This window comes from Typopeltis vanoorti, chromosome 11 (assembly GCF_054136105.1).
Source record: "Typopeltis vanoorti isolate ZY-2024b chromosome 11, IOZ_Tvanoo_1.0, whole genome shotgun sequence".
Lineage (NCBI taxonomy): Eukaryota > Metazoa > Arthropoda > Arachnida > Uropygi > Thelyphonidae > Typopeltis > Typopeltis vanoorti.
Window position 1 is genome coordinate 133,138,841 of NC_143559.1, and position 19,840 is coordinate 133,158,680.

A 19,840-nucleotide genomic window follows, 5' to 3' on the forward strand; every position below is an offset into this window, starting at 1 on the left:
CAGCCAAAGTGACATGCTATTTGTATATTTTTTGGATTACTCTCATGAAATTCTTTGGGATGCAGGGGAAAGAAGCTAATGTTAAAAAAAACAGTGCCACAATTTCGAAAGTGACTGACAGAACGCGGTTTTCTTTTTTGATGTGTTTAACTGATTTGAGTCATTATTTGACACCTCCAGGGAGTCCAAGGACTCATCGAGGGAGGGTACTTGCTATACAGCTCTGTCTCCACCATTCAATCACCAACTGATGCAACTACACCAATGTCATCTACAACTGACCACTACTGGTATTTCCACAGACAATCACAAAAATCCAGATACGCTATCCACTCGGCCATTGTTAAAGACTAATAGCCTTATTTTTTTCCTAGAAAGCTGTCAAAGTTGGGATAGTGGTAATGTATAGTGAGCAAATTTACAAAAATTTGATGGTCATTAATTCTATTTTGGTATAATTTCTGATTATTGGTTTTGTTTATTTTGTTTAATATTGTTTTAAATATTACTTCTAATCATATTTCATCTGCTAAATTGCTTGGAAGGTATCTTAGACCTCTTTCAATGAGATAAAAAAAAATTCGCTTACCATATCTCAGCTAATGTGTAAGTTACACTTTTAACAAGAGTTTGCCATTACTGAATGTGATCACTGCTTGCTGGTGGTTGGATGCTGTTGGTGTCACTGACATTGGATACTCCCAGTAGTTTTTTGTTTTTTTTTTTGAAGCAAAGTTTGAACAACATTTCAATTTATTGTTATATTTCTTTTATAACATGTCAAAAAACAGGTTTGATTTACATCAGTGCGATATACATGTTTGTTCCTGGTATAAACTGGATATACATGTATTTTGCTCTACAATTAGAAACAAGATTACATACAATATAAAAGATGCTGATTAAAGTTAATGAAATCAGATGAAACCAAAATATAAAAACAACCAAATAATCAAAATTGGTAGCAGTGGCAGAAATAAAAATTTGAATGAAAGCAAACTAATACTGGAACAAGAAAAATATCAAGATAAAAACTGATAGATATGGAAGAGAATATATTAACACGTGTAAAATAAAACTTAACTAGAAGTTATGTATTCAACACCCCCATCCGCAAAAATGGTTAGGTCTGACTGATAGAAAACAAAGGAATGAATACATTGGAAGTAACCCTACGAGTAAAAATTTAGACAGCAGCATTTTTATGTTTGAGGAAACTATTTTGTTCAAATCTCAATAATTTCAGTAATGAAATGAAAACATTCACTGAGGAAAAGCTTTATTACAGGAAAAATGTACTAAAATGCACCATGATTTTGGAGCAGTTACGACAGCTCAGTTTAAACTTTTTTTTTTTTTTTTTTTTTGTATTCATATACAAACATCAAAATAGAAATAACTTGGACATAATTTCAGTTTACAGGTATACACAACAGGATTCTGCTTCATCTCCCGCCCACCGATGCCGATTTTTACACTATTTATTTAGAATAGTGGGACTTGTTGCACATACTGAAAATTCAAATCACATCATTTGATTTTTACAAGTATATGAAAGTCCCACATTTCTTCATTCTTTACACAATTTTAATAGTACATATACAATGTGGAATCACTAAATTACATACATTATATCAAACTTTTTTTTATATATAATACTAAATATAAAATCTTTTTTGATAATATATATATATATCTCTTTCAGTTTAGCATAACTTCAAATTAAAACTGTTTGAAAATAGCTGCCTTCCCTTTCTTTCAGTACAATAGGTTGCAACCTATTACAGTATTAAAGACATAATTTAACAGCAAACATTTTTTGATTCGTTTTACTATTGCATCATACACTCTTGGATACTCAATTACAGAAATAATACTCTAGAATATATGTATAATATATTTATAAAAAGTGCTTTTAATACTGTATTAGGTACTCACTACCTATCTCTAGAAAACAAGCCCTTTCAAAATAACTACTGCACAGCAGAAATCTGGACTACCAACCTAACACTTAGCTACAATAGAATCTTGATGCATCACTTTGGTTTTATGTATCACATTTTTGATGAAATTATTTTACTTTTTTTTTTTTTTTTTTTAAGCATTTGCTAAAGTTTTAGCTTTGCTGGCAAAATGAAATAGGTAGTAAGCAACATCCACCCGAACAAGCTTTCTTTAATGTATATCAACTATTCAAAATAAACTAATATTAAAATTTTCATTGTCTTTTTTATATATATAAAAAAATTTTACAAAGAAAAAAAATAACCAAAAACTTCAAACAGACAAAACTTGTTAAAAGGCAACTGCCAGAATATCTATGAGCCACACAACAGTTGACCCATGCTATAAAATGGAGCACATGCTCTGTGGATGGAAAAAATGGCAAAGCCAATGTGCAACATATAACCTCTGACTAGAGAGTAAATTTTCTGGTCTTTGCCTGAACTGCTGGCAACCTACATATCCTGATTTAATCAAACAGAAAGCAAGATTATCAGTGATGCTCCTCAATACCTTCTGCTGCTACAGCAAGGTGGACGACTTCGGTTTCTGTCTTCAGTAATGACTCTGTTGCATTAGCTATAGTAGAAGGAATAGATAGACAAGCCAAGGTATCAGGGGTACCAACTGCTGAATCTGCTCCAGATGTTTCTCTCTTGTTGACTTCTAAAGAGCCTTTTTCCTCAGGTGTCTGAGAATTCTTGGGATTTTTAGTTTCAGTTATTGTTTCAGCTTTGTGTTCAGCCTTTAAGTTAGGTAATGTTGATTTGGATGCATTTCCACTTCTTGAAATAGTTTTGGTTTTGGTGTCTTTATTATGATTGGTTTTGTTTGCTAGATGTTTAGATGTGCTTACTGGAGGTTTCTGGAAGGCAGATCTTGCATCTGTTTTATTTCCTGATGAAGAAAACTTTGAAGGTTCGGGTTTCTTAGCAATAGTTCCAGTTGGTGCCACGTTCCTTCGGACCACATCTCTAGGATGAAGAGGCACTTTAGCAGTAGAAGAAATTTGTTTGTTTACAGTTTCTTTAGTTTGCTTTGTATTGAATCTGGAGGTAGTACTCCTGGTTGGTGCAGAAGTTGATAATTTTGGTTTGGTTTCACTAATAGGAGTATTGGACAAAACAGGTGAAGTCTTAGCTTTGTCTATTTTAAGATTTGAAACAATTCCTTTTGTAGAAAGGGGTGTGCTTGTTAGAGGAGCTTTAGGATGTGCTCTAGGAGGCAATTCCCCGCCATTCATTTTCAAAGTATTTCCAGGCTTGTTCTGGGGATGACTAGAGTTACTGCTTTTAAAACGATTTGTAGGTGCACTTAATGGACGTGGTGGCCGTGAAGAGGCAACTGATGGGACGGATGGCCGAACAGATGGCTTGGATAATGACATTGAAGAATATGGTGGAAGCTTATTAGACGCTGTTTGCTGTTCCCTCGTTGGGGCTGGACGTGAAGCCTTTGTTGCAGTGGACGGCTGGGAAGCACTTGGCCTGGGAGTGGAAAATAATCTAGCACCTGTACTACTGCCAGGTTTAGATATTGATCGTGATGGCAAAGTTGATGGTTTTTTAAATGTTGTAGATTGGGCTGCAAGTGGTTTTTCTTGCACCATTTTTAATGGGGCAATTTTTGTACTAGATGTGGGTCTTTCTTTTTTATCTTTTCCATCTAATTTCTTTTCCAACTGGGTTGCTGGAGCTGATTTCATCTGTTTTGGTTTAGGTCTTACACTTGATATTGGTTTTTGCACTGGCTCTTTCTTGGCAGGTTTGGAAGCAGTTCGCAAAGTTTTATCTTGCTTTTTTGCTTCAATACTTGGAACATCAGTTGTTAATGGTACTTTGGTAGCTTCAGTAAGTTTCCCATTTTGTGCTCCATCACCTTTGATATAACTCCAGCCACCATCCTTTTCTGAATCTGTATCAATATCTTCAGTAACACCTTCTGCCTCAGGAACACTATCAGGAATAGCTTCAATAACAGCAGTACTTCCTGGTAAAGTATCTTCGGTTAAAGAGTCTGAAGGAGTAGGTGTTCCAGTGGTTTCTTGGACTGAAGACTGTACTTCAGGAGGTAAATCTTTAGCTACAAGTGGTTCTGACAATTCATTTTCATGTAATTTTGCTGTTACTATTTCATTTTTACATTCTTGAGCATGTAGAAGAGAAAGAGATGAGGATTCTGCAGCCATTAAATTATGGACATTTTGTATCTGTTCATGACTGCTAATATCTGGAAAGAATGGATGTATATTCATAACACTGCGTACTGGGGAAGACGTTGCGGTGGGTTCTGGAAATTTCCCATCTTGAAGACCTCTTTCAAATTCCAATGCATTTTGGAGTTCAGCTCCCATGTCACTTGGGCCCATTATAGTTCCACATTTTGGAAGCACGTCACTGGTTTTTAATGATGTTTCATTATCATCTGTTTTTATTAAACTACTCTGATTAGAAAGTGACAACTGAGATGCATCTCTAATGATTCCACTACTTAAATCATCTAATGGTGTATAACTTTCTTCTACTGCAGAAACACTTGCAGTATTATCACCTGAAAGAAATTTATCTCTTATTTCAGATTTAAGGTCATTTTTATTCTGCATCTCCAAGATGTCCATATGCTCATGTTTCATTTCATCAATCTGTTGACTTTTAATTTGCTCATTAAATTCTTCTGTTGGTTCCAGAGTAAAGTTTCCCAAATTACTTGTCTGTGTTGAATGAATATCATAATTTACTGCATCTATTGTATCAGATGTTTCTTTTACTTCATGCAGAGACATAAAGCTCTCAGTTGGTATTTCATTTTTGCACTCTAACCCAGAATCTGAGTTACTGATATTTATCAAGTTTTCTACAGGATTTTCAATAGAAAGAACAGTATCTTTTTGAATGGCTGGAGGTACGATGTCTAACATTTTGTTTTCTGGGACATATTCAAACTGAGATTGAGTAACAAAGGGTGGAATGACTGCTGCATCGCTTTCTAGATGTGGTTGTTCAAACTGAGCTTGAGTGACTGGTGATGCAATGTTCAATTCTGGACTTTGTGGAAGTGGCTCTTCAAGTGCAACTTGAGTGACTGGTAATGGGAAGACTAATGCTAGACTTTCTGAGACCTTTTCTTCAGACTGAAACATTACAGTATCTTCAGTTTGACAGTCCAAATCCAATAAAGCATTTGTATCAGGTAACATGCCTGTTTCTTGAATGGAGGAGGGAACATTGTCGTTCATTATTAATTGTGGAGTGTCTTCCAAGAAGTTTGGAGATACATTATCTGTCAAAGGTGTCTGCAACATATCGGGTACATTAAAAATTTCATGTCCTTCAGCTACTGGTGGTGCTTCATTCATCTTTAAGTCAAACTCACCAAGGATGTGGCTTTCATTTACACCTTTGAATATTGGTGTTTCTGATACTGCCAGTCCAGTATCTTGAAATATATGCAAATCTTCTCCCACTGGAAAAGAAAGATCAGGAATATGTTGATCATCCTGAGAAGCAGGAAAATTTAATATCTCCTTTTCTTCCACAAAAGGTGCTCCAGTTGAAAACATTAACTGTTCTATGCTATTACTAGTAATACAATTATCATCTAACTTTGGCTGGAGAGAAGGTAAAAGTGGTTCATCAACCAAAGATGGCAATGTGGTAATAGGTTCATTTGAAGCTGGCTGTTTCAACAATTCTTTATACAAATCATGCTCCTCATAAGATGATCTAGAATTAATCGATGATTCTTCATCTAAATCTTCTAATGGACCTTCTTCAAGACCACTATCATCACAAAGAATATTTTGTGGTGATGTTATATTAGTAACTTGCTGAACAGCTGTTTCAATGGCTGTACATACTATTTCTGAAGCTAGGTCCACTGCTTCAGAGCGATCAGCAACTGGAGACTGCTGCAATTCATTATCCAATTTATATTCTTCTGCCTGAGTAGGCACTGGTATCTTATGAAGATTACAATCAAGAATTTCATTACTTTCCTGCTGGTTAAAATTTAACCTATTTGAGGGCTGTGTAATAAGAGCACCTCCCAGCTTCTGTGCAGCAATGACTTCATCTATTGGAGGGGTGGGAAGTTCACTGAAAGCTGTAGCTTCTGGAGGAAGACCTTCAGCAACTGGCTTGTTAAAATCTTGTTCATCTGTTAGTGGAAAGTGCATATTATTTGCATTATACTGACATGGTAGATATTCTTCTGCATGACCTGGTGAAAATCCCCAATACAGATCTAAAACACTTGGTTTGACAGCTTGCTCAGAATAATCAATACTATTGATATCTGAATGATCTTGAGCATCACCATTAAGGAAAACTTGTGATGGTCTTCCAAATTCAATATGAGGAAAGCAAGCTGTATATCCAGGGGCTGCAGCAATCAGAGTATTCAAATCCTTGAGAAACACTATGATGGTAGTAATATTATCACTAGAACCTTGATCCTTTGCTTGCTGTACTAGTTTTGATGCTACATTTTGTGCATCATCAGGACCTTCTGCTAGATAATGGTAAGTTGCACTTCCCACATCAGAAAATTTAAATCTATCCCACAAGCCATCACAAGCCAATATGAGAAAATCTTCACTTCCATCTAGAGGGATGGTGACAACATCAGGCTCACTGCTAATAAATGGTTTGTGTTCAGCATCACCTATAATTAAAAAAAAAAAAGGGGTTTTTGAACATTTAATTTTATTAAGCAATTTTTATCGAACTATTTTATTAAATAATTTATGCTAACATATCTAAAAATTAATTAATACTAAGTAATAGTAGTACTAATGGTAACATGAAAGAGATAACGAATGATTCAAGAGTAGCCATGCATGGATATTCAATTATCAGAGAGGTGGGTGGTAACGAGAGGGTGCATAAGGCTTGCTTTGCTGGGGGAATTTGAGCAGAGTGATTGAAGTACAGGATATGAGGAGTAAATGACCTCATTACCAATCAAATCACAAATGAAGCTGGTTTGGGTAATGTATGGCTTCCCTTGATGAACAGTTGACTCCCTGGAGGTTTAATAATAATATGTGAGGCATTATTATTATAAAGTCTTATAGATTTAGAGGAAAGAATTGAACATAAAAGAAAGGTAGATAATAATATTGATGGTTTAAAAATAAAGGACTGGCTGGGGTTGAATTATGTAGAGTAAGAGTTAACATTAGCTGAATAGAAATGATAGGGAGCTATTACCAGATTAACACAAATCAGATTTTTCATAGAATGAGTGAAGACAAGGGGAGAATAAGAAGCCATCCCTGGAAGCTGTATAAGGTATGAAGTTTGTTTTGTTTTTTTTTGTCCAGAGAGTGGTAGATAGTTGGGATGCATTGCCTAAAAGTGGAGAGACTGCGGAGATAAAATACATTTAAGATGTGTGTGATAGCAGCCCACCTGCAATGAGTTATTTTGACTCAATGGAGGTCTAATAATAATATTCTAGCAGTGTTTGCCAATCATCCATGAGAAGTTTGGGTGTGGTCATCCAAAAGCCTTTTAATCAAAAAACACTAAGCATGGCTGAAAAATCCAGTGTTCTCACCAGGGCCACCTAGAGGGGGTGACATCTGAGACTTTGTCACGGGCCCAGTATCAAAAAGGGCCCGATCGTCGGGCTCTGACGTTCACATAACTGTGTTTATAATGCATGGTTTTAATTCTCGTAATAATACAACAATGATAAAGGCATATCGAGAATGATACTGTGTTTTGTTTTAGACTGACAGCTACGCTCTTTAGCTTGTCGTGAGTGTCCGGAAGACACAGATTCTCTCTGTGCGGATCGCTATAGTTATAGCGGGTGATGACTTCAATGACAACAAGGCGTTGTTGCAGTCGGCTGTGCTAGCTAGTAATTGCATTCACAGTAATGTTCCCTGCCAGAATGCTTCGTTCTTGTTAGTATTTTGATAGACGAAGGTTTTGTGATTGTTTGCAAACTGTGCAACTGTATAGTGCAGGCTGTGCGCTAAAAAAATAAAAGTAAGTATTCTTATTAATTTGATTTTTTAATTATTGAAATTATATTTTTAATAATAAAAATTTGACCAACAGAAATGTATCATCATAAATCTAGAGGCAATAAAAATATAAAAATTCTCTTTTTATTTATTGTTTGTATTTTGTATGGTATGTAATGTATCGAATTTTGAATTTATTGTACACTTTTTTAAATAAATGTTTAATGTTTTATATGACTTTTTTTATTAAACAAAAGTGATGCACTTTTTTAAGTGGGGCCCGGGACCACAGACTTGTCAGGGGCCCGAAAATTTCTCTCGGCAGTCCTGGTTCTCACAATTATCTGTCTTTCACATACCTAAACCTTCAGTTAATTCCCTCAGTTAACTGACCATAATACATATCACACAAACCTTGTCATCTCAACTATATAACTCAGATCTCTTTCCTTAGGGATGGGGGCACCCACCAAATAAGCAACTGCTTTCTTAATAATTCAGATGATATTTAATTAGTGATTACAGAACTCATATTCCATGTTACACACACACACAATTTTGACTTAAGTCAATAAGAATACAATTTGATCAGTAAATCACAAATTTCAAGCCCAATATCATTTGTTTGGTATCCAGCAGATAGTGTGCCCATTAAATAAGAGATTGATTATTTACAGAGCAGCCCTTAGAATAAGAGTAACAAAAGTAATAAGAATACAAAACAGAATAATTAGAGCCACAACTATTACCGACTTCGCAAATTCAACCAATGATATGTATGTCATTCATAATATTCTACCACTTCAGAAACTATATATATCTATGGTTGTCTGTTATATGTAAAAAGAAACATTGAAAGTTTTTTGGTATATAATGTAGATTATGGATTACGCTGTGATCAAAACATGCTGATAGTAACCAAGGCAAACAAAGAAATATTTCATAAATCCTTCGAGTACCTAGCGACAAGCAGCTATAATAAACTTCCAAATGAAATTAAATTTATAATCTCAAAATATACATTCAGAAAAAGATTGAGAAACTACCTAGTGGGATTAAACAACGTTGACATTTACTTTAAACGTATAGTATAATAACTCATATATCATAACCAATTAAGGTATTGGTATACTAATTAGTTCATTCAATTATGTATTAATATATTAACATGCACATCATTATAACCAGTAAGATAGCCCTCATGGATGCATCCCTGGACTCAGAAGAGCTGTTTTTGAGCTAATTAATTCTCTAATAACCAGTATGGCTATGGCCCTTGGTTACACATAAATGTATAAACTAACTTACATTATCACTAAAACTAGTAACTTATAAACTATGAAACCATTCAAAATATATTATACTCTACTTGCATATGAGAAAACTTTTTATTAATTATAATAAAATAATAGCCAAAAATAAGTGTTAGTACCAATAGAATATGATAGTAATACTTGAATTTTTATTCTATAATACTGTACTGTACATTGAATTGTATTGCGAAATATTGTAAATTGAATTATACAAGTTGAATAGTATAATATGTATATCTTGTATACGTGATGTGAATAAACTGTTAAATTTGTTTATAATTTTATAAGTTTATAATTATAAGGTTGTTGTAATCACAGGTACACCTTTTGAGTTAGGTAACAGCTGTTTATGTGGTAACTGTTGGAGTAAGAGTGTGTGAGTGGAGCATGTCAGAAGGTGCATCGCAGTGCAAAGAGCTGTGACAAAATTTTACTATAAATTAGGAAAAACTGCTACAGAAGTATCAAGACCTAAAAAAAGTTTACAAGCAAATGACTGTCTGAGCCATGCACAGGTGTTCTGCTGGTTTTCAGTGTTCAAAGAGGGGGAAGGGGAATCCCTGGAGGATGACCCACATTGCAGATGGCCAGTTTTTACATGGACAAATGAAAATTGAAAGTTATAGAAATTGTTGCCCATAAGGAGATGAATAGCCATCAGGCTAATTGCTGTACAACTTTGTGTCAGTAAGGAATCAGCCAGATTAATCTTAATTGTCACCAGTGATGAAAGTTGGTGTTTTCAGTTTGATCCAGAAATGAAACACTAGAGCATAGAATGGTTTGGAAGACAATAGTCAAGATAATTGCCTTCTAGACAGTGGTCATTGTTTTTTTTTCAATGCTGCTAGAATTATCTACTGCAAATTTGTTTCTGAGGGCAGCACAGTTAACAATCAGTTTCAATTATTTAAGAGTAATGTAATGTCTATATGCAATGCATCAGGAAAAAAGCAAACTGTTCCACAACAATTGGTTTGTTGCATGATAGCATGCCTGCATATTATGCACTGTTTGTGAAGCATTTTCTGGCTTTGAAGTCTGTGTGATCTAACATCTTCCCCCTATGGCTAGATTTGGCTTCTGCAGAGTTTCTTCTTCCCAAAGATGAAGTGTGCCTAGAAAGGGTAAATTCGAACCCAAAAGAAGAGAAATGAAGTTTAAGATGCGTACTAAAACTGAACTAAGAACATACAGAAAGGAAAAATATGTTTATGCATTGTCATGTGATGTCACATATGGTCATATTCGATGTTAATAAATATAAAGTTATGCACTTTAGCATGATGCAATATAGAACATATTTTATTGGTGGGATTATGCTTGGAGTAAATGACTAGGCTAGAGATCTTGGAGTTATGGTTGATAGGAAGTTAAAGTCACATAATGCAATATTGATATGTAAGAAAATGGAAGTCATTTTGCCTCTTAAAAAGGCTTTGATATGATCACAGCTGGACTAATGTGCACTGCTTTAGTCTCCTGAGTTCAAATGAGATAAAGAAGCTGTGGAAGGGCTGCAAAGTAGTTAACTATGAAGATAACTTGAGTATGCAGACTACAGACAAAGGAAGACAGAAGAAAGAGGGGTGACATGATAGAAGTTTAGAAACTTTTGAGAGGGTGTTATAGGCTATCAGTTGATAACATTTTTCATCATATGGAAGGTGGAGAGAGGACAAGGGGGCATCTGTGAAAATTAAGTGTACATGTGTTAAGAAAGGGAGAGTTTTTTTTTTCTCATAGAAGTGTTAATGAGTGGAAAGTTTAACTGTAGTGAGTGCATCTAGTGTAAATGACTAAGAAATGTATGTCAGATGGTGTGGATGATATATAGCTTCCCTTGATTAATTGAGAGAATATGGTTCAAACCTGACTGGCTAGGCTGAATTATATAGAGTAAGAGAAGCACACAAACGAGCCCATAATAGCCAATTTCTGAATGGATATGACTATTTATTTACTTACATAAAATATTTATGTCAATAAATATTATCAACAAATTCCAAGTTCAATTAATATTAAAATTGTTGATTTAATAATCTTTCTAAATAAAATTCAGATTTATGAAATAAAGCAAGCAGTTGTTTTGAATTTAAAATGTTAGCACTTGAGACAAGGCTGGGAAAATAGCTCTTGGATCATCGGGAGTTTTAATGTAACCTCGACTACATACATGTGCAGACCTCTTCTCAGAAAGTTATCTATAGTCTGAGGTTATTATTATTACCGCAAGACCCCATGGAGTCAAACACACATCTAGGAGATCCTTTATCACACACACACACACACACACACACACACACACCTCATCATACCTTGCTTTAAACACACTCAAATTCTCTGCAGACATCACACTCTCAGGCATGGCATTCCAATTATTTATAACTCTACATGCAAAAAAAACCTGCTTTTCACTCCCCTGCTATTGCCCTCCTTATACAGCTTCTAGTGATGACCTCTGGTTCTCCACTGCTTTCCCACTGTTTTCTGTAGAACTTCACATTGATCCTATAACAACCTCTTACTAACTTGTAGTTCTCTATATCTCCCCCTCTTTTTCCTATCCCCTGAACTCTAAATTGCATCTTCAACCTTTACTTACATTCAACATTCCAGAGGTCAGAAACTACCTTATTTGCCTCTGGACCCTTTCCAACATCTTTGTCCTTTTGAAAACCAGGTGACCAAATGTGGTCACAGTAGTCTATGTGTGGCCTAATCAGAGCCTTATACAATGGAACAAGAATCTCCCTACTTCTATAAGTCAGTGTTCTCTGCATCATTCCCAGAAGTCTTTGTGTTGTCCTCACAATTTTGGCAATTGTGTTCCCTAAATTTCAGATCCTTATCCACTATCACCCTAAGATCTCTTATTTCCTCCACCTCCAACAATGTCTCCCCACCAAGCATAAATTCTACATCCCATCTTTGTTTCCCAAATTTTAAATTTGGGAAACAAAAATTCTAATATCCAACCCCATCTGCTCTAGATCTACAATCGCAGATAAAAATATCACAGTGGTTTTCACATGCAAACTTTTTTCCCCCTGGTATGAGAGCATCTCAAGGAGGATATAAGAAGCACATACTATGGTGCAATTAAATGAAATGCGATTAAAATTTCTTTGATAGTTAAATTTTCTTCCAATCTTGTTCTTTGTCAATTTCCTAATATGATCTATCAGTGATTAAAACCTTTAACATTTTTGGTCGTAACTGCATTCATGCATCTAATTTTGGTTTCCTCTGGGAAACCAAAGTCTTGTTCATACAATCTTTTCTTCAAACATCTGTTCTTCATCACCCTTCAAAAGGTGAAAGGATATATATATATATATATATATATATATATATATATATATATATATACACATATACATATGTATACACACACACACACACACACACCATTAGATTATTAATATTCAGGTATTTATAAGCAGCATAATTAGATTTTTACATTAACTAAACAGCAGTCAACTGTATTTTTAACACTTATTAAAAATACCTTTTCTTTCATATAATTTATTCAAATAGCAAAAATAGCAAGAATAAATCAAATCAAACAGTGCTAACAAAGTGGAAAATAGCTTATACTCATGCCAATAAGATTTTATTTTAACACTACATACTTTTTTTTTTTTTTTTTTTAATACCAGTTCCATCCCTACCTCCATTGATAATGTGTCTTGCTAATTTTCATTTCACTGACTTTCCTTAGCCTTTTCTCAAGCACATTTACACCATCCTTTCCTTCTGAATTATGTAAGAAGCCACCGTTACAGTGTCTACACTACATTGTAGTCATTTTTAAATGACTATTAAAAAAAAGCATTATACCTCCAGACCGAATGCAGGGGAATACTATTCCCACAAGCTCTCTGGTCAACTTACAAAACTTTCATAGTTTCTACATTCAACTTTGAAATAATTATACCTCCATATTTATGCATTTCAGTTCAAATTATCTACTTCAACTGCCATTTCCAAAACGTTTAATGCTTTTTCTACCTTTATTATTGAAATATACTCATGTTGCATTCATCCTTAACACAATTTAATGGTTACATAATATACCAGCACATCTAACCCTTAAAAAGCACACAAGATTACTTATTCAAATTTTCCACACAGGACAGATGGGTTGTTCTATATGGGATAACATGTTGAGGATATTAAGAAGAAAACACAAATCAGCTGTTGCTTTTCACATGGAAAGGCAATCATCTTTCATAGAGGAAAAACAGGCTTATGTTGATTATGGCAATTGTGTGTGAATATACATGTATACACACATGCATATGTTTATGTAGCTTTATAGAAATATTTGCATCTATAGTGCTAGGCTGCCTGAAGGACTGTTTTAAGTTCAATTTAGTCACCAACTACAGGAACGTTAGTCCAGAACACAATCAGAAGAATTGGACATTGCACCCTTCGACTGTAAAAGACCCAAGTTTGGTCCTCTTTGTGAGCAGAGATATCCTTATATGGGATTTTTCAATTAAAGGAAAGTTAACCAATCTCATACAAAACAGGCTGAAAACTCCAGTTTATTCTGCATACAATACAGGCAAATCGGCCATGGGAACACACACTTCACACAAGGAGAAGACAAAAAAAATACTATTATTGGGTGGGCAATAGATGGTATTATGTGTGCAGTTGGAAAATAATGAAGGAGAGTTGGTGAGGTGTGTGTGTGTGTGTGTGTGTGTGTGTGTGTGTGTGTGTGTGTGTGGTGAAGCAGAGCACCCTCCTGTGATGAATCTTGGACTTCTTGGAGACATGACATAATAATTATATGCATGTGGGAAGGGAGGGGATATAACTGGTGTTACAGAGATAAAGAAGACAAACAAGTGACATCCCACTACATAAGTATAAGATGTTATATTCAAACAATAACGATCGAGTAAAAAAAATAAAAAAAAAGGACTAGTGATAGCATTCAATACCAAATGAAGATAAATTTCTTGAGTGGAAGGCAATTTCAAGTAGTTATATGGGCAAACCTAAAAATGGGGAAAATGGACAACGAAACTTATATAGTACCAACAAGGTTCTCCTAAAGAAGTGAAGGAATTTTTCGAGTCATAAGAGCAGGCACGTGTTAAAGAAAATGGAAAAAGTGGTTCTTGTTGGAGATCTAAACAGCAAAGTAGGAAATAAACCCTGATCAGAATAGAAAAACATTTTGGGAAAATTTGAATAAAAGAACAAAGCTGATAGTAAGTAACCACTGAATTTTTGTTCAGGATATAGATTAGTCATTATCCATGTTCCACCATAAAGATAGGAACAAGTTCACAAGGAAAGAAGACAAGAAACAAGAGAACTATTACCAAAGTCAGAGCAAACAAGAATGGATATGAAGTTAGATAGCATGGATAATGGGTAACTGATATCCAGACATCAGTAGTATGTGGTAGAGTGGAATCTAGGAGAATGATGAAGACTCATTCTCCTAGGTGACTCAATGGAATACCTCAGAGTTCTATATTATGGCCACTACTCTTAATAAGGTTTAAAGGATTTAAAAGGGGGATTCAGTTGTTTGCTGATGCAAAATTGCGAGGGCAATAGTTGATAAAGGTGATATAGCCTGCAGGATGATTTAAATAAACTGGTATTGTGGGTGAAGGATAATCATTATCAATTTAATGTTGAAAAACAGGGAATGCAGTTCCAAAGCCTTGTGAATAGGAGAAAGAGCGAAGATATGATTAAGACATTTTAGTTGGTAAAAAGTTACCAGGTTAATGTGGAAGAAATATTTCACAGAATGGGGAGGGTCAAAATAAGAAGACACCACCTGTGAGCAGGGGCATAACAAACAAGTTCTTGTTAGTTATGAAATGCATTGACTGACATTGTGGTGAATGCAGATAAATTGAATGAGTTTAAAGCACAGTTTGATGGGCTTTGTGTGTCTCCTGTGATGAGTCAATTCCATGAAGGTGTGGCATTAATAAAGGATAGATTGGAGTAATATACAGGGAGAGTTGAATCAAGGAGAAGGCAAGTAACCAGCAGTGTACTGCACTGACTACTGCTATTTAATTTATATGTCAATAATTTAGAAATTATTTAATGAGGAATATCTAGTTTGCTGATGATTTAAACAGACTAACAGCATGGACATGGGATAGTTCTAGTTTAATATAGAAAAGTATAAAGTGATGCGTTATGGGATAAAAAGATTACATTCTATGTACTTGCTGGCCTGGTTGGCCACTTGGCAAACCAACAGGCTGCATGTTCAAATTCCCCTGTGAGCATAGATGTTTGTGATTATCTTTAGGTGGGAGATGAATTTCATCACCTGTATGAAACCACTGCCCTTGTTATTGGAGACCTGGAATGGCTTGAAGAAGTTCCATATTTAGTCTCTAAAGCAAGGTTTCCAAACTATGTAAAAAAATAAATGAAAATATACAAAAATATATAAAATTAATAATTATAAAATAAAAAATCCTTAGCTCACCCACAGTATAGATGTATTATAGGTTTATAGAAACCTTTTGTAGGTGAAAGCCACATAAAAAAAACTACACCAATGGCTAGACTGTACAAAATTGATGAGCTAAGGTTTCAAAGAAAAAGGTGGACAAGTTGAAGTTCAGAGTGCATGTACAAAAGTAGTCAAAATACTCACTGGATTATCAGAATGCTGAAGAACACTGACACAAAATAAGTTATGTCACTTTATAAAGTTTTCATGAAGTCACATCTGGGCTACTAAACACAGATCTGGTCACCTAGATTCCTTGGGGAATGAAGAAAGAGGATTTAGAACCAGGTGACCAGTCACAAATTTCTGGAATGCTAACTGAGGGCAGATGAAGGAGTGTGTGGGTTATAAAGAAGAAATTTTTCAATTCATGACAAGAGAACTAGAAGTCATCCTATGAAATTATATAACAATGTGGCTAGCAAGGATGATTATTTTGCTTAAATAGTGACTAATGGGTTGCCAGAATTGGTATAAGGGCTCAATCAATGATTTCAAGGAGTGGTGTTACACCTGATATCTTAAGAATGTAGAATTCTCAGCTATCATGGTGTAACATGAAGAATAAATAAATTAAAAACCCTGCAAAAGAGATAATAGATGAATTATTTAAAAGAAAAAGAAATATTCTTGCATCCAATAAAATATATAAAATATAAAGGTGTTTGTTAAACTAACTAACAAAACAGAAAGAATATATTAATGTTGTAATATGGTATAAATGAGAAAATTTAACTAAATAAGACAGAAAAGGATTAGTCATAAAAGATGGTATGTGAGAGGCTAGAGATTAAAATATTAAGTAAATTCATAGAAAAATTTTGAAAGGGGATTAAGTTAGAGGCTAGCGAAAGAAAAACAACAGACAATCGCTTAAGGTCAATTCCTGGATTGAGACATCGTTACGGGCTCGCCGATCAAAGGACGTTTGGCAGAAAAACGCCACCCTAATTGGTCGGTAAAGTCAAGTCAAGGAGGAGGGCAGAGAAAAGAAGTTAAAGAAGGTGCCGTTAGGAGAGAGAGGGTATAAAAGGGTTAGAAACACCCCCAAAGGGGCTGTTTAGACTTTTGGCTTTTGATTCTGTTCCAGGAGAGTTCTTCGCGAGCTCCTTCGTATAGGTTCCACGGGGTTTTCCTGAGTGGCGAGACGGAGTTATATCTCCTTCGTCACAACACGGAAACAAAAGTGAATGGGATTTCGATTCCGTATTTCCTATGTAAGAAGCGAAGAAGAATATAGTCAAGGAAAAGAAAGCATATTCTTTGTGTTTCAACTTCAGTGACAACCACGAAAAAGGGAAAGCTGTAAAGAAATCGATATCCATGTCGCGAGTTGCACAGCCGTTATATAGATGATTCAAAGTGTGTCTTGAATTACAAAAGGTTAAGACGACCATGTAAGCATAGTTCAATTCAAAGGGGAACATAGGAGAGGTTATACCAGGATACTTCGATCAGAAAAAGGTAGAGGCCCATATGGAAAATTCAAGAAAGAAAGGTACTGTAAAATATATCTTGTGTTAACTAAGATTCGTCTGTATTAGTTATCATTATTCTAATACTGAACTGTTGAAGTGACCAAGAAAACAATACTAGGACTTTAGTATATGGCAGAATATAATGAAAGTAAGCTTACTAATGTTAATATTATATGAGTAATTAAGTGTCCTGAGAATTTTGCATGTCTAATATATTGTATAAGAAAGTTTAAATGTCATAGTTATGTGTCAGTGCAGTAAATGGTTTAGTTAATTACTTAAGTTTGGATAGTTAAGTAGTGTGAACTAATCTTATATGTCCGTGTCAAATGAATTTACGTGTTGAATGTGTATGGCGGCATGATCGTAATACCCATTATAGGATCATAGCTTAATTATTTATGATAAGCTAATGTCAGTTTGTAAATATTTAGTATAGCATTGAATTGAGTAATAACTAATATTTGAATTGTACCATGTTAAGGAATTTAATAAACCTTTTGTCCAATGATAAAACAGTTGTCTGAAATTGCTGTCCAATGCACCACTTGAAAAATTACGAACCTAATCACGCGGGAAATTAATGTGTTAAGAAACGAGATGAAGTGTCACGACTGCAACAGTTTCACTTTCAGACATATTTTAGTTCTTTCTCCTTGTTTTTGTATATAATATCTTGAACTAAATGTCCCAAAAGGCGCAGGCATAATACAAATATTAGGGATACTAAGGGGAGAATTAACTTAAGTATTAGTAAAAATTTTGGTGATATCTCGTGCATAGATAATAGTTGAACACAGATAAAGGGGAAATAACTAGATAGAATAAAAATCATAAATTGGGACACAACAGTAGCATGATAAGTACTATGAATAGTCAGTTGATCATCCAGTTAGTGACTGTGATGATACTTGAAAAATTCCAGTCATTTTATAGAAAATGACAGATTTAATACTGAAACTAAGATACCTTTTTAGCAACCTTGATACTTTCAGCTTATATACCAATTACAAACGCCAAAGGAAGAAAATCTTGTAACTTTTACAGGAAAAACTCAGATTCCTGACATATACCCTCAGGGATATGCAGGATTTATGACAGTACTACATGAAAAGTTACATCATTAGTAACTTTCTATCAACAATTTTCCTCCAGATTAGCCTGTTATCTGTCAACATTCCAATATTATCAGATCTTATATTTCTGTCTTCTAAGGCACTTTTTACTGTATCAAATCTACCTACATTTTGGTCTTCCTCTGGGTCTTTATCCTGCCATCCTAGCAAATAACACTTGTTTAGCTAAATTTTTCCTCTCCCATTCTGTTTAAGGGGCCATACCATCTACAATTAGCTCTGCTCACACATTCCTGAATGCTAACAATGCCAAGTTATTTCCTAATATACTTGTTTTTAATATGATACTGCCATATACCATCTGTTCAGTCTCCTAATCTTTCTCAAGACTCTCATATCTGTGGTCTCCAGTTTAGGAGAAGTGTTTTATTTTTAACCCAGCTCTCAGATCTTCCTCTGGGTCTTTATCCAGAGGAAGAAAGCGGAAGAACTTCGGCGGGAGTTTATGAAAATGAAAAATGACCTTCATCTTCTTCATGAGGAAGTGGAAGTGATCGGTAAGGAGATACTGGAAGTTAAAGCTGAGTTTAATGTGTTAAACAGAGAAATTAGGACTATAGAGATTACTTTAGCTGAAGTAACTAGAACAGGATTACATATGGGTGAGTCTTTGGTGAATGATTCATTAATAAATAGTATGGGAGTGATTGGGAGTCAACATAATAAAACCACAAGTGGCCAAGAAGAAATGAGATGTAGTGAGAGTGGGGGGTAAGTAATAGAGAGTTGAGTAATGAAGCTGGGAGGGTCATGCTGAATAGTGTAGAGAATGAGTCCATGAGTGTGAACTTGAATGAAGTTAATAGTGGTAAAATATATGGTGATTCTATGATTAAGGGTATGGAGAGTGGTATGCATGAGGAGTGCTTGGCTGATGGTACAATAGAAAGAGTGGCTTTAGCAATAAAGAGAGGGCATGAAACAGATAAGATGATAGTTATGGTGGGTACGAATGACCTGAGAGGTAGTATAAATCGGGAAGGAAAAGATTTAAGAACATTATTAGATATTGTGAAGAGGAAAAGTGTCAATGGGAGAATAGTGTGTGTGCTACCTCGTTTTGACAATTACGAGTTAAGTAGACGAGCAATGATAATGAATGATATGATTGCAAGAATGTGCAGAAAAAGAGGTCTGGAGTTTGTTGATGTTTGGAGTGTGTTTGAAGGAAAAAGGCAGTTGTATGCTAGAGATGGACTGCATCTTAACATGGAAGGACATAAGAGATTGAAGAAGTTATTGTTTTCTGAACAGGTTGAAGTTATTGGGCAGGGAAACTAACATTGAAAAGGTTGAGTGTAAGAGAGAGAAACTTTAGCACTGATTGTGTATTTATTGATCCTTATAGGCAGAATAAATTGCAGAAGAGAGGAAAAAAAAAAATCGGCATAGGACTACGGTAGTTAGTGACTTAT

The 19,840-nt window shown here is 34.9% G+C and overlaps 1 protein-coding gene across 1 annotated transcript in view; it reads right to left on the minus strand.

Moving 5' to 3' along the window:
* Window positions 1–1,262: 1,262 nt before the first annotated feature.
* LOC150102063 (uncharacterized) overlaps window positions 1,263–19,840 on the minus strand; it is a 93,445-nt gene continuing 74,867 nt past the window's right edge. Inside the window, exon 5 of the mRNA XM_090399982.1 lies at window positions 1,263–6,666. Coding sequence (XP_090256108.1) covers window positions 2,498–6,666 — 4,169 coding nt within the window. The 3' untranslated portion in view covers window positions 1,263–2,497. The remainder of the gene's footprint in view (window positions 6,667–19,840) is intronic.